The following is a 13,634-nucleotide window of genomic DNA, read 5'->3' as shown; positions in this document are numbered from 1 at the left end:
GGATTTTTTTTTCATTTCATTTCACCCAACACCTACAGTGTTGTTTTATTTACCACATTAGTTCCATTTAATTTCATTCAAATTTTTGTGAAAATCAATTTCTTTTTCCTTATAGTCCTGATCAATTTCACCTTTCACACAGCAGACTTAAGTGTATTAAACAACATTAATGGTGTTAGCATTTGTCACAAATAATGTTACTCTATAGGCTAAGTTCTCTTCGTCTGTGGAATGGACGAATTTAAGATGTCTTATTTCAAACGTCAATGTCAAACCCATAGTTTGAAATTGACAGTTTTGACACGAGAGTAGTTGCGCTAATGCGAATCGAAAATTATTCGGATTATTTCGAATCCATTTTAATTTCTTGTAGTAGGTATATATGTAGGTACCTACTTTAGATTTAGTAATTTTCTAAATGTTGCAAAACATTGGTTAATTTTGATAAAAGAGGACCCAAGAATTTTGTAATAATCATTGCATTGTGAGCTGTTGCTTTTCCATAATGTTATTACGGTGCTGTGTTATTATCTTTTGCTTAAGCAACGTAAACACGAGTGGAGACTCAAGACACAAGGTGAACAATGAGCTCATTGATGAGTTTTCATTTTGGCCCTCAATCCATAACGCTGCGAGAAATCTGAGGAATCGAAGGTCGGTCCAAGATCAGGATCCTGTTGATACGGTTGGTGTCGGTCAGATGGAAGGAATGGTAGGATCTCATGTTCTGCCTTCCACATTGGTTTCGAATGTATCATCAGATGTTGCGTCATCTCCTGCGGCTTCGAACGGTAAAGCTGTTGAGGACAATTCTACCCCTCACGTGCAGAGCCACGTTTCTGAACATTCAACCGCGATCGAAAGTAATAAAGAATTACCAAAAGAAGCAGTCGCACCGAGTACAAATGCAAAAGGTAAACTTGTCAAATTTTTAGATACAACATTTTAGCTTTTTAATCATTTGGCAACATATAGTTAGAACATTAAAATACAATCACAGCTACTGATAAAATTCCATTAATTAATTATACAGTTTCTATATTCAGTTGCAGTATAAAAATTATGGAATTATCAAAAAGTTTATCATGTTTCTTGAAATATAATTTTCCTCAAAACCTGAGACTAATTCTGTTATCTCGTTTTGGTATTTCCAGAAAATGTTACGGGTAAGCTGATGGTATACAATAATTGATCAACATTGATACAGTTTCATTCATATAGTAATGTTTTATTACATAAAATTTACTTAATTGCATTCAAAATGCCCTGCGCTCCAATTAAATCTTTTATGTCTTTGCCAGATTTACATACACACATATTCACGCACAAAAAACACTAACACAAACTGGGAATTGAACCCAGTACTCATGATCCCATAGTTATGTTCATCAACTCACCTCCTGAATTGTTAGTTTGAAGTTCAAATCATCATTTGAAAAAATATTATAAAAATAAAAAACTGGAACACAAACCAACATACAAATTTTTTGATGTTATAAAATTACAGATTTTTTTGCAAACCAAACTTATTTTGAAATAATTTAGTTTCAGGAAATGTAACAACAATTGCAAATGATACAAAAACAACTGAATCAAGTACAAAAATAATTACAAGTAATACAACAACTGCTAATAATATTCAAGATCCCATATCTCCAATTCATTCAGTACACAATAGTACTGAAGGAAAAAGCAATCTCACTATTTTGGATAATTCAACTGTGAGAAAAGAAATTGATTTCAACAGTCCTGGGGTTGTGAAGAGAGGTGCTATAGTTTTTGGTGGCTTTGCTCTGTTAGCTGTAGCATATTTCATATTTTACAGGTAATTTATTCATTCTCACTTAAACATGAAAGTTTAATGTTCCGTTTCTTAGATTAATTTTTATTGAGATTGCAGATTGGAAACTAAAAAAATAATTGTTAAAAAAGCTAAAATAATAATTTATTGGTTTGTAATAAGTATATATTCATATGGAATATTCTAAAAGTGGTTAAACAATAATCAAAGACTTAATTGCGTTTTCTGTACAATATTAAGAAAACAACATTTAAAGCCTTTATTTTCCACAAATTATTTTTCACAGCATTCTTGAATTAAATAAAACTGAACTCGTATTTTTTTTTAATGGCAAAGAGTTCAGTCAATCTATATAAGCAAAATCTTTTTTTTAAATAACTAAGGTTGTATATAAAAATTACATAAAAAGGTTTTTCTTTACATATATAGCTGTAATTGTTCCTTTGCTGAAACCATTACAAACGAGGCCAACAATTATCATAGTGTACATATCTTTACGATTATAATCAGTGTGAATCATATATGAAGACCAACAGATTATAATACTGCAGAAAGGTTGTTTTCCTAAAGATTTTTATCTGTTCATGGAATTGGCAGTATAGTGATTTATCATATCAATCTACAACCTTTTCATTAAGATTGTTATCTTTCAGCATAATAATTATAAAATATTAATTAGGGGAATTGTAAACAGAGGTGAAACTTTTGATATCATCTTAAGCTTGATGGGAGTTTTGCTGAAAGTTAATTACTTAAAATTAATTTAATTATAAAAAAAATAACCACAAAATTCATTGATTATAGAATTTAATTTAATTTAATGTAATTTTAATTTAGTTGAGAGTTTTGAAAATCAATTTAAACAAACCTTTAAATCAGCTAACGAAAATTGGTCAATGTTTAGTCACTATTTCAATAATAGCAGGGATAAAAGAAAGTTAGTTACTGCTAAAATTATCAATATAACCTTTGTCCACATTGTGAATTAAGATAGTTTAATCAAAATCTTTTTTTTTTCAGGAGTAAGCATAAGAGTAACGAAGCTAACACTATGCACAGTTCGATCGATGCAAACCAGTTTCGTTATGGTGTTCTCCAGTCTGAAGACCGGAGGGACAACTTAGAGTCATCACGAATTCCACTCACGATGGAATCGGATGATGATGAAGATGACGACATGGAGATATTCGATTTAGAAGAAAAGAAAAAATCTCTGTCATATGTAAACTTGCAATTGAACGATGAGGATGTTGTTTTAGGGTCAGCAGAAAACAAATACGATGATAGGGATAATCTTTTGTTGGACATCGAAGATGGTAATGTAGATACATTGATTAATTGGAGTAGTAGCGGCAGTAAGTCTGTATTATAATAATTTGCTAATTAAAAACAATGGCTGAATAATAATCTTTCAAAAGTACTTAGTAATTTTGAAAAACGTACCTGGTCTCGTCTTTTTCTTTTTTTCCATTAAGCGGAAGATCATGATTTTTATTTGTCTTAATGAAAAGCTCTGCGTAATGGGCAACCGCACTTCATAAGATTTTCAAACTAAGATATGCTGTCTTTTTTTTCTAAATAATCTGTTTCAGTTCTTTGAATTGGATGTTGGTCAAAATAATTTTTTAATAAATACACTTAAAGAATGGAAGAGATTATTTGAAATTAGCATTTATGTTACAATACAATGTATGTATGCAGAAATAAACAAATTATAGATGCAACTGTATAAAACTCTTAGATAATACAATAAAAATAAAAACTTGAAGCACTGATCTTGCTAGGGCTAGTATTAGCAAATTCTCTCAGGTTGAGCCCGTGAGCTCACCTACCCGTCCGCACGTAGCTGAAATAATCCGTTAGGCTACCAGCAAATAGGTTGGAAAAAAAGAATGTAACAAAACTCATTTCTAAGATTTATACATTTATACTGAATTGCATTTTTCCCAGCGCAGTTTTATAACGAAAGCACTAATGTGTATAACACACATTTCAGAACGATCTATTAATGATGAGTAATTAATTTCACTTACATGTAGTAATTAAGCTAACGTTAAAAATGAACATTGAATTTTGTTTGCATTTTTTAAGAGTGAGTCTAATTAAAAAATGTTTTTGGATTGTTTAGCTATGGCGTGAATAATATTTTGCATAAATCTACGAAAATACGTTATTTAAATAATTTTGATACTTTTATACAGTTCTACTGTAATTGTTAATAATAAAAATAATCTTTGCCTGTTATTCTATCTTAACATAGTTGATTGAAATTCAAGCTAAAGAGAAGGTTTCTGTCAGATACGTTAAACGTATTTTTTGATCGATTAATATTCCTTGAGTTTCAAAATCTTAGATTTGCAACATTTAGTGTAATTCGGTTTCACCAGCTCTAATTAAATTATATTAAGTAAGAATATAATCGATTGAAATAAAAAAAAGCCTAAATCGCAAGCCGAACTTAAACTTAATTTTTTTTATCCCGGTCGTCCTCGTTAGGATAAAGTAATAAAATTATTGTATTGTCATCAGTCCTTGATACGTGAGGAAAAGTTTTAAGTAACCGGATGTCTTGAAGTTGTGAAAATTGTGTTTAATGATTCCATTACATAGATGGGTACATGTTCATGATAATAAAATAGTGTTAAATATACTAATTTATTTTCTCCAAAAAATGTCATTAAACTGCCTAGTTATTACTGTCTTCCCACAATAATTGAAGTTACTCTAACTTATCTAATTGCCTATTTCCAAGCTAGAGTAGTGTCAATGTAACTCAAAATGAAACATTATTTGGTTGTCCTGAAACATTGTAAAATATTTTGATTCTAACTTACATTTTAACTTAGAGTAAACGAACTTATTGCGCATCTAGTTCTAAGTGGGTATCAAAGTACATAGATCGTACAAAGTGAACGCGGCCATCTTGAGACATTTGAACCAACTCAATTTTTTATTGGTGGTACTCACCTCAGAAAATTCAAAATACGTCATAACCCCTATTAAATATTAAGACATCAAAATTTTGATTTTAATTCTTCAAACTATCCTGTTGTAATGTAGATGTATCTACGTCACAATTTTTCAAGATAAAAATCAGCAAAAAGTAGATCTGATTATGCGCATAATGTTGAGATATAACACTTGTAGTCTTGATGTTCAATAGCCATCACAATTGATGTTGAATTAATATAAATATAATATCACTTCATTCTGTAGCACAGTTTATAGGAATGCAATACTTATGACTAGTGCTAATCGACGTATTTTGTTCGGATTTCGCAAGTCTGCTTTAATGTTTCGTTTATTAATTTTATTTTATAATCTCCGATAATTCGTATATTTCCTTGTTATCGTAGCCACGGACGACTAATAAACAATAAACTATAAGGTTTATTTCGTCTATAATTGAATATTGTGTTTTGAGTGAATACAAAAAAATTGACGGTAGTTTATACAAGCAAGTTTCAGTAAACTACCGTCAATTTGAATATTACTTGAATATTCAATTTTAACGCAAAACTAGACTAAATGTACTTTTAATAGTGGTACCATCGGTTACTGTTGAATTCTTTTGTGACTAGTGAAAAAAAGTCCTAATGAAACAAACACTACCGGCTTGCTTTGAATAAAGTGCCCAAAGAATATGCCAACGTTGATAGGTGATCATGAATTCCTGCGTCACATTAAGTCTATTGATTAAGCTCGTTTCGGAATCGCTAACAAAGTAGTTTTTCCCTTGGGTATTCAGAATTTCATCTGCCTACACAGCAGTCACAGCCGTGGTAATGAGTAGTATACTAACACTCATGATTTTATTTAAAATAAGTATGGAAACTTTTGATATCATACCACCATTTTTTCTTGCAAAAAGAAACTGAACCTGTGCATGCGCAAACGCTACGAATAAAAAGTGCCATTACTATTACTCTTATTGTAGGATCACATTCTTGTGAATTCGCATTTTTTTTTGCCTTTTTATAACGCAGTCGGAAACGGACTGATATTGAAATATTGACGCCGAAAAAATAACATATCAAGAATACAACTAGAAATAGTGATTGAAAAAAAAAACAAAGTAATGAAAAAATATATTTTAAAGAATATATTTTTATTTGATGTAGATTATTGAATGTAATTTATATTTTCTACTTAGTTCTATACACATATTTATTTGTTTACCATTAAAGATATCTAACGATATTTTTATGACTTTGTACATAATTATGTTCATAGTTTGGAATAACAGGTGTATTAGAACTGTTCCCAAAAACAAAGACGCTGGCATTACATTGTGGGTTCACGAAATATAATACTAATATTATTAGTAAAACAACTTAGTGTCTAAATTTATTAATTGTCACCCAATAATCGAAATTCGTATTCACTGACCCTGCAAGACTTTTGTATTAAATTTTCTCATTTGTTTTGCTATTTACATTCTTGTGAATTTCAAGTCAGAAAAACCATTTTAATTTTTTTTTTATCTGTAAAGCTCGGCAGTAGCTTCACAATAGACGAGAAAAATCGTTGAACTATTTTGTAGGTACAGATGATTAAATAAATTAATATTGTTTTCCTTTTGGCTTAGCCTAATAGCTTATTACTGTTTCGTATGGGAGAACGGTTTCTTCACACCCTGTATACAGGTTATAGTCAAAACCCGAAGACTATTCTAATTTTCTTCGACAATCCTTAGGTCTAACAATAGCTTTTTCTCGTAAGTCAAATATAGATTTGGACTATATCTGGTGATATTTTGTTCAAAACACACTAGCTCAATTCGAACTCCACTTTTTTTGCCAATGTGAAACAAATTACTGACACGGAATAAGCAAAAATGTAAGCACTTGGGTCTCGGCCTTTGACTATTTCAACATATCGTATTTTTTTATATCAAGTATGGTTGAATCTGTTAGGCGCGGAAAGAAAAAGTCTGGATTAATAATTATCTATCAAGTTTCGAGCCTGTTGCGATAAGAGCTTTTTAATTGCTGATTTTGTTCAGATTTGCATATTCCAAAATTAATTTTCGTCACAGAGTATAAGTTAATGTTTGATAACTAAATTCGGTTTATAATTAATATGGAAATGAAATGTGTACTTCTGGGTTAGTTATCACATCGTTGGAAGCTTTGGACTGTGATATGAGACGATAGAGTAGCATTTATGAAATTTTAATTCTAATTTTATACGACACCGCATCCATTTTAAAAAAAATGTTGTATTGCTTAGGGTCGATTCGACCAAACAAGAGTAAATCTTATTCTTAGAATAACTCGTCAGTTAATCGAGAGTAAATCAATTTTACGTTTTACCAACTACAATTCTAAGAATAGTGGGCCTATTCGGGAATTGTTACTATACCGCCGTTTCGCACGGAATAACGGAGCTATTCCTAGAATAAAGTAATGGCGTCTGTCAGTCCAACATCTGATTTCTGTCATTTCATAAATATTTATTCTGTTTTAATTTCAAGTCAACGCAATGCACTAAATGATTATTAATAGTCTGAATGCAACGTTTAAACGAAAAAAGATAAAACCACACGACAAAACTTGACAATTCCCTCAAACAAACAAGAAATAAAAATAATACGTTTGACAGCTGGATATCTTACACAACAGCTACTTTTTCACACTAAAATACGGCAAAATCGAGTTGACGATTTGTATGCTCTTACACTATGCCGTTGAACAACAACATTTATTTGCCGGATTTTATTTTTGTTCACCATTCACTCTGCTATTCGCGTATTGTTATTCCTAGCGCAAGTATACGTGGAAAAACGACTATGAATTTACTCGAGATTAAAATCATGGAATAGGTTATTCCTCGTATAGTTACTCGAGTTTAAATTTAAGTTTGGTCGAATCCGCCCTTTATATATAATTTAGAATTTTATTTTGAAATGATTTAATGTTATGTTTAGTGCTTAAAAAGTTTTGCGTTGTTTTTGATCTTGGCAACTCTTGACTGGATATAAAAAAAACCTGCATTAGCCTAATTATCTTAAAGTACTTAAGTTTTATAGTTGTGAACTTAATATAATGGCAACTGAAAATTCTTAATAGCTGGACCGCTAGATGGCGCTACTTTGCTTAAACGTAATATTTAAAATTTCAATTGAATCAAAAATTGGCCACTCTTTGTAAGTGCTAGTGAGATTTACAGATAATTTCACTGTAAACATTTTCACTTTTTCTTCTTAGATTATAATTGCAGCAGTTTTGGATGCGGTATGCTAGTTCAGTTGCTTATTTAGAGATAACACTATGTGCTTTTATTTTTAAAGTTACGCTATCGATCGTTTTAATCCCATTAAACCTCTTATAATAAACAATCATTTTATTAGCATGAAATTTATGTCATATAGGCCGTTTTCCAATTACAGCACAAGAGCGCATTATGCGGCATAATGCTCCACTAAGCTTCAGAATAATTCGGCATTGTGCGTCACTGAGTCGCATTATGCTCTGTAATTGGAAAACTACCATTAAGTAATGGTTAATTACAGAGCATAATGTGACTCAGTGACGCACAATGCCGAATTGTGCTGAAGCATAGTGGAGCATTATGCCGCATAATGCGCTCTTGTGTTGTAATTGGAAAACGGCCATAAATACCATCAAAGCATTGTCAAAGACAAAACGGAATCTCTATTTTTTTTAGTAATTGAAAACGTCACTTGTGAAACTAACAGTTTTTTTGTTGTTGTTAAATATGTAAAATATTATAAAAGTTATTTGTTTTGTTCTTGTCGATGGCGTAACGAAGCTTACTTAAAATGTAACTGAAAGTACATTTGAAATTGAGTTCACGAATGCCTAATTTATAGCTATATAATAATAAATAATATATTTAATGTAAGTTTGTTAAATAATAAAAAAACTATATTTTACCAATGAATTCATTTATTTTGATAATCTCCTAGCTGTTATCGGCGGCTATAATCGTGTTATAATCAAAAGGTTCAGAAGCTCGAATAAAATGCATCATTTAATCTGAAGAACAACGCCTGGTACAACGCCATCTAGTGTGTATTTGTGTAAACTGGTGCAGTTTGACGACAGCATGTGCAATATAATTCGCTAAAGCCCGCCACTGAAACAAAATTCTGCTGGGCGCTGGAAATTTTAAAGAAATATTTGTATACACAAAACACCACACCAGTTACTAGATAATAATAAATCCTGGTACACAAAACACCACACCAGTAGATAATAAATCCTGTTTTTTTTTCTGTCGCGAAGTGTTTATGGGAGAATTTAAGACTTCGACAAATATGTCTAAACGTTGGTGATTGGTTGGCATTCACGATTGTTGTCTACGGTCTTCAATAAGCACTGAAATTGTTAGGTACCATTTCGATGCCTCCAATGAACACTACGCTAACTCCAAATTCGTAGGTTTACAGGAGGAGCGTTTAAACGAAAAAAGTTGATAAAATCTTTATTATTGCAGATATATTTATGTTTTTTTTGTGTAACTAGCTGATTTACTCTTGCTTCGAACCCCATCAATAATGATTAATTGTAATACTTTTAACAAAGTGAAGCGATTTGCAAGAAAAACGAAAATTTCAAAATTTTGAGTTAGAGTAGTGTTCATTGGAGGCATCGATTTACAAGAGCATAGGAGCAACAGTAGATTTAAAAAGCAGCAGTAGCTTACCTTTTTTTTAAAACTAGTGGTCCCCCGGTAGTCGAAATTCGACTGTAATTAATTGAAATTATAAGTTTGTACACTATTATGATTCTATTGTCAAAGACGTATAAACTTCTATAATCACAGATTTCGCCAAGACTACACTTTAGACAAATATTAATAATAAAAAATATTTAATCTTAATATTTAATCTTAATTCTCAATTTGACAGTCTATAAGCAAAAAGAAAAGTTTGACAATAAACAAATAGTATGCATGGGTGTGTGTCAATTACATGGTAGTGTGTGTAATGTTTTTTTTCATTGATTTAATGTATTTTTTATGTATAATTTAAAAAAATATTAACATTCTGCACTCCTTCTCTATATTCTCTATTAGCGCGGTAAATTTGATACTCCTCCGTCCGCGCAATTTTCGTAAAAAGGGATACAAAGTTTTTGCCTCACGTATTAATAATATATATAGATTAGACTTATCGTGTGAGGTCATTCGGTCTGTTCTACTAGTTTCTCAATAGAGGAATTGGACGGATAAGACTTGTCTAATTTAGAATATATTTTATTTCAGTCTCGTACACTGCATGCACGTACGCGGCAGTCTGCGATATTGAGATAAACGAACCGTCACATTGGCTGCGTGCTCTATGTACCGATGTGTTTCCACGTCTGTGTTTTTGTTAGGCTTTCACATAACTAAAATGTTACTACCGCACGAATTTTAAAAATAAATAGATTTGATATTCATTTTGAATTCGAATAATAAAATTTCGAATTTTAATTTGAATTCTTAATGGAATGTTTTATGTTCAAAATTTTATCTGTTATGATGTTGAATATAAATTGATTTTTGTAACATTTGCGCTTAGATAAGGTAATTGTTGAGCTCATAAAATAGTCGGGGTCAAATCACACAGGGTCTTCTGACCCCAAGCTAGACTTTCCCGTATTGAGGAAATTCGAGAGTAATATATAGCTATATATGTTTAAATATAAACAAACTACATATATATAGCCAAAAATCAGACAAAACTATTTGTCATACGAACATATCTGATATTGGGATTCACAAGCCTAGATTCAGTAATTGAGCGCTAATGTCTTCATCGCTCAAGTCAGTCAACATTTAAATCATTATGTGCGTAAATTAGATACTCTATGCGTTAAATTATTGTGAAATAAATCATATTATGTATATTTCCCGCCTTACCTGAAATACGTTATTGTTACTGTTAATTCTATAACAACGGGAAAGCTTCTACTATTTTGTACCAATGAGTACCCTCGGGTCGCGAAACCACGTCGAGAGGATTGGTATGTTCGAGCGGAAATGAAAAATAAACAAGTCTAGGCGTCGCGTGGCGCCGGCTCCGAATGGAATGTTGTCGCAACTAGCAACGGGTCATGGTTTTATGAACTAAAAATAATATTTTAGTGCATTTGGTGAACAAGCTCACCGTCCACTTAGAGGTGACTTCGAAGTCTGATCACCCTTCAAACCAGGACGCATGAGTGGTTCGCGGCAGAAATAGGCAGGATGGTTGTACCCACTCAATTTAATTTTTTTTTATTACAAGATGTTATTTCTTCATAATGTAAGATCGTAATCAAAATTTATTTCCGAAGACAATTTGGGATCTATATGCGGGATTCTCTGTCTTATCCTTTAGGTCAGGACGGCATCAAAACTTAACAGTTCTTTATTTTTATTTTTAGTCAACCTTACAATTGAACATTGCCATTATTAGATCATTAATTGGTTACCATTACTGCGAAATACTATAAATAATAAATACTAAATAGATTCTTAACAAATTTAGTCAAGGTTTACCGCTAGTCATTTTTTTGCACTGAAACTAAGTAGGTATGCATTAACAAAGTGTATAAACACGTTATGAACGCCAGTGCCTATATCGGTAAAGAGAGATTTAGCGATGTTTTACGACGTCCACAGACAAGTTTAGGAAAGTTTATTTGTTTTATGCCAGTGCGGAGTGAAATTGTGGAACACCACGATTTTCCGTGTTCAAGTCAATCAACAAACCGTCGGTTTGTTAACGGTTTTGCAATTTTGCATCACTTTGCAGTGCTGTGAGCGTTGTGTCGATGTGTTTTAGGTATAGGACGAAAGGTATTTTGCAAGTAACAGACTGTATTCATTTAATATTGAATAATGTAAAGCCACAATGTAACTATATATTTTTGTTGGTTATATAGCGTATTATGACGGGTAAGTAACACGGCATTCAGGACGTTGCATTCACTTAGCACCACGTTAGCTCTCTGTCTACTCATTTATTAGCATCACATAGTATATAAGGAAAACCATCAAAATTTAATACAGAAAAAAATGGGTGAAAGAGCTTACAGTCCGCCTGTTCTTAAGATGCTACCAGAGGTCTGTGAAGTCGTTAAAAGAAAAGAAAAATGGTAATTAAGTCATAATTGAAACTATTTTTACAGTTTAATCTCGCGTGGTCACTGAAGACACGGTAAAGTATTTGAAACGTCGTAATTATATTATATTTAATTAATTATATTATTATAATGCCAAGAAAAACGCCGGATTAAACAGTAAAAGTAATTCAAGTTATGTCTAGGATTTCAAAAAACTGAATTATATGCTATGATCATGTTAATTTATGACGCAAATATAGTTGGTGTCCATACTACAAAGAGTTGTGTAGATGTGTCTCAATGTTTCAGGAGAGCTCGACTAATGGTGATGTCAAGTGTCGAGTCGATCGATGGCTCGTCAGGTGCACGCAGCGTCGTGTCAAAATCAATTAATTACTACGATTATTCGATTGATTAGAGACATAGCATGTTACGGATATTGAATAAATTACTTGTATACAAAGCGGCAAACTGTAATCTACCTATTCCTATTCTAAAATAATTATGTGCAATGAATTGGAAACAAATTGACTCTTTGTCTGTTTATATGGTGTGTGTGCGTCTGGATTTATTAATTTTGTTCGTTCGAAGCACCTTCTATACAATAAAGTAGGGTGAGCCCACAGGGGTAGTTACCTGCCTATTTCTGCCGTGAAGCAGTAATGTGTTTCGGTTTGCAGGGTGGGGCAGCCGTTATAGCGAAAACTGAAACTTAGAAAAGATGATGGCGTCATTTACATTTTTGATGTCTATAGCTCCGTTGACCACATAACACCAAGTGGGTCGTCAGTTCATCCACCCCGCTTAGCAATAAATAAATAAATGTGTAGACTATACATATACGAAACACAGGCTAGCTCTGACACACTGATAAGATATTTATGACGGTGGTGTTACCATTAAAGCACAGAACAGTTCCAAATACCGAAGATCATGAGAATTTTCGAAGTAAATTTCACGTGTTTTGAACTAAAACTTAAATTAAAAGTGTATAGTCGAATACGTTTGAGGTAACATTTAATTTCGAAGTCTCTAATAAGATTTTCTTGGATTACGAATTGGCAATTCCACCACATGGTGTTCGCGTGTCTTCTTTACACTGCTAACTCTTTTAGTTTGTGTTTCTACAAAGTTTGATTGAACCTCTCTTTATTTTGCAAAATTGGCAAAACTTCCACAGTTGGTTTTTCTTTACGAGTTTACCTATTCCTGCGTTGCGAGTGGTGTGTGTTCTGTGAACTCTATAATGTTTGTTGGTACAATAGCACCTTAGTTAAAAATAAGTAGGGTGTGGTAAGGCCGTCCGACTTGTGAGTAGGGTTGCCACCCGTACTTTATAATAAAGTATTGTACGTTATTTCAGGTAATTGTAGGTACTCTATACTTTATGTGAACAATATACTTTATTCGGCATCATTTGGTTTCTTTGGAATTTTAAAAAGTTTAGTCATATGTATTTTTTCATTAAGCGCATCGATTGCTCAATCGATTTTGCCACATTTTTCTTTATTTTTTTATTATTTTATTGCTTAAATGTGTGGATATAAGTTCTGATGTCTCAGTATAGTTACAACGGCTGCCCCACCCTTCAAACCGAAACGCATTACTGCTTCACGGCAGAAATAGACGGGGTGGTGGTACCTACCCGCGCGGACTCACAAGAGGTCCTACCACCAGTATTACGCAAATTATAATTTTGCGGGTTTGATTTTTATTACACGACGTTATTCCTTCACCGTGGAAGTCAATCGTGAACATTTGTTGAGTACTTATTT

The 13,634-nt window shown here is 32.2% G+C and overlaps 1 protein-coding gene across 1 annotated transcript; it reads left to right on the top strand.

The window, feature by feature from the left end:
* The first annotated feature begins 277 nt into the window (after positions 1 to 277).
* On the top strand, positions 278 to 8,703 carry LOC101740287 (uncharacterized). Its single transcript, XM_004927882.5, has 3 exons — positions 278 to 914; positions 1,546 to 1,825; positions 2,822 to 8,703. Exons 1-3 carry the CDS (start codon positions 506 to 508, stop codon positions 3,171 to 3,173), a joined length of 1,041 nt encoding a protein of 346 aa, XP_004927939.1. The 5' UTR covers positions 278 to 505; the 3' UTR covers positions 3,174 to 8,703.
* The last annotated feature ends 4,931 nt before the right edge of the window (positions 8,704 to 13,634 follow it).

Source organism: Bombyx mori, chromosome 13 (genome assembly GCF_030269925.1).
Source record: "Bombyx mori chromosome 13, ASM3026992v2".
In the NCBI taxonomy this organism is placed as follows: domain Eukaryota; kingdom Metazoa; phylum Arthropoda; class Insecta; order Lepidoptera; family Bombycidae; genus Bombyx; species Bombyx mori.
The sequence above is the reverse complement of the archived record's forward strand: the minus strand, read 5'-3'. Positions and strand labels throughout refer to the sequence as shown.

What these genes read in the sequence shown, in the direction of transcription:
- LOC101740287 (XM_004927882.5), top strand. Translation starts at nt 506, where the DNA reads ATGTTATTACGGTGCTGTGTTATTATCTTTTGCTTAAGCAACGTAAAC. An exon ending in ACCGAGTACAAATGCAAAAG is followed by an intron (nt 915 to 1,545) that starts GTAAACTTGTCA and finishes GAAATAATTTAG; the next exon opens with TTTCAGGAAATGTAACAACA. An exon ending in GCATATTTCATATTTTACAG is followed by an intron (nt 1,826 to 2,821) that starts GTAATTTATTCA and finishes TTTTTTTTTCAG; the next exon opens with GAGTAAGCATAAGAGTAACG.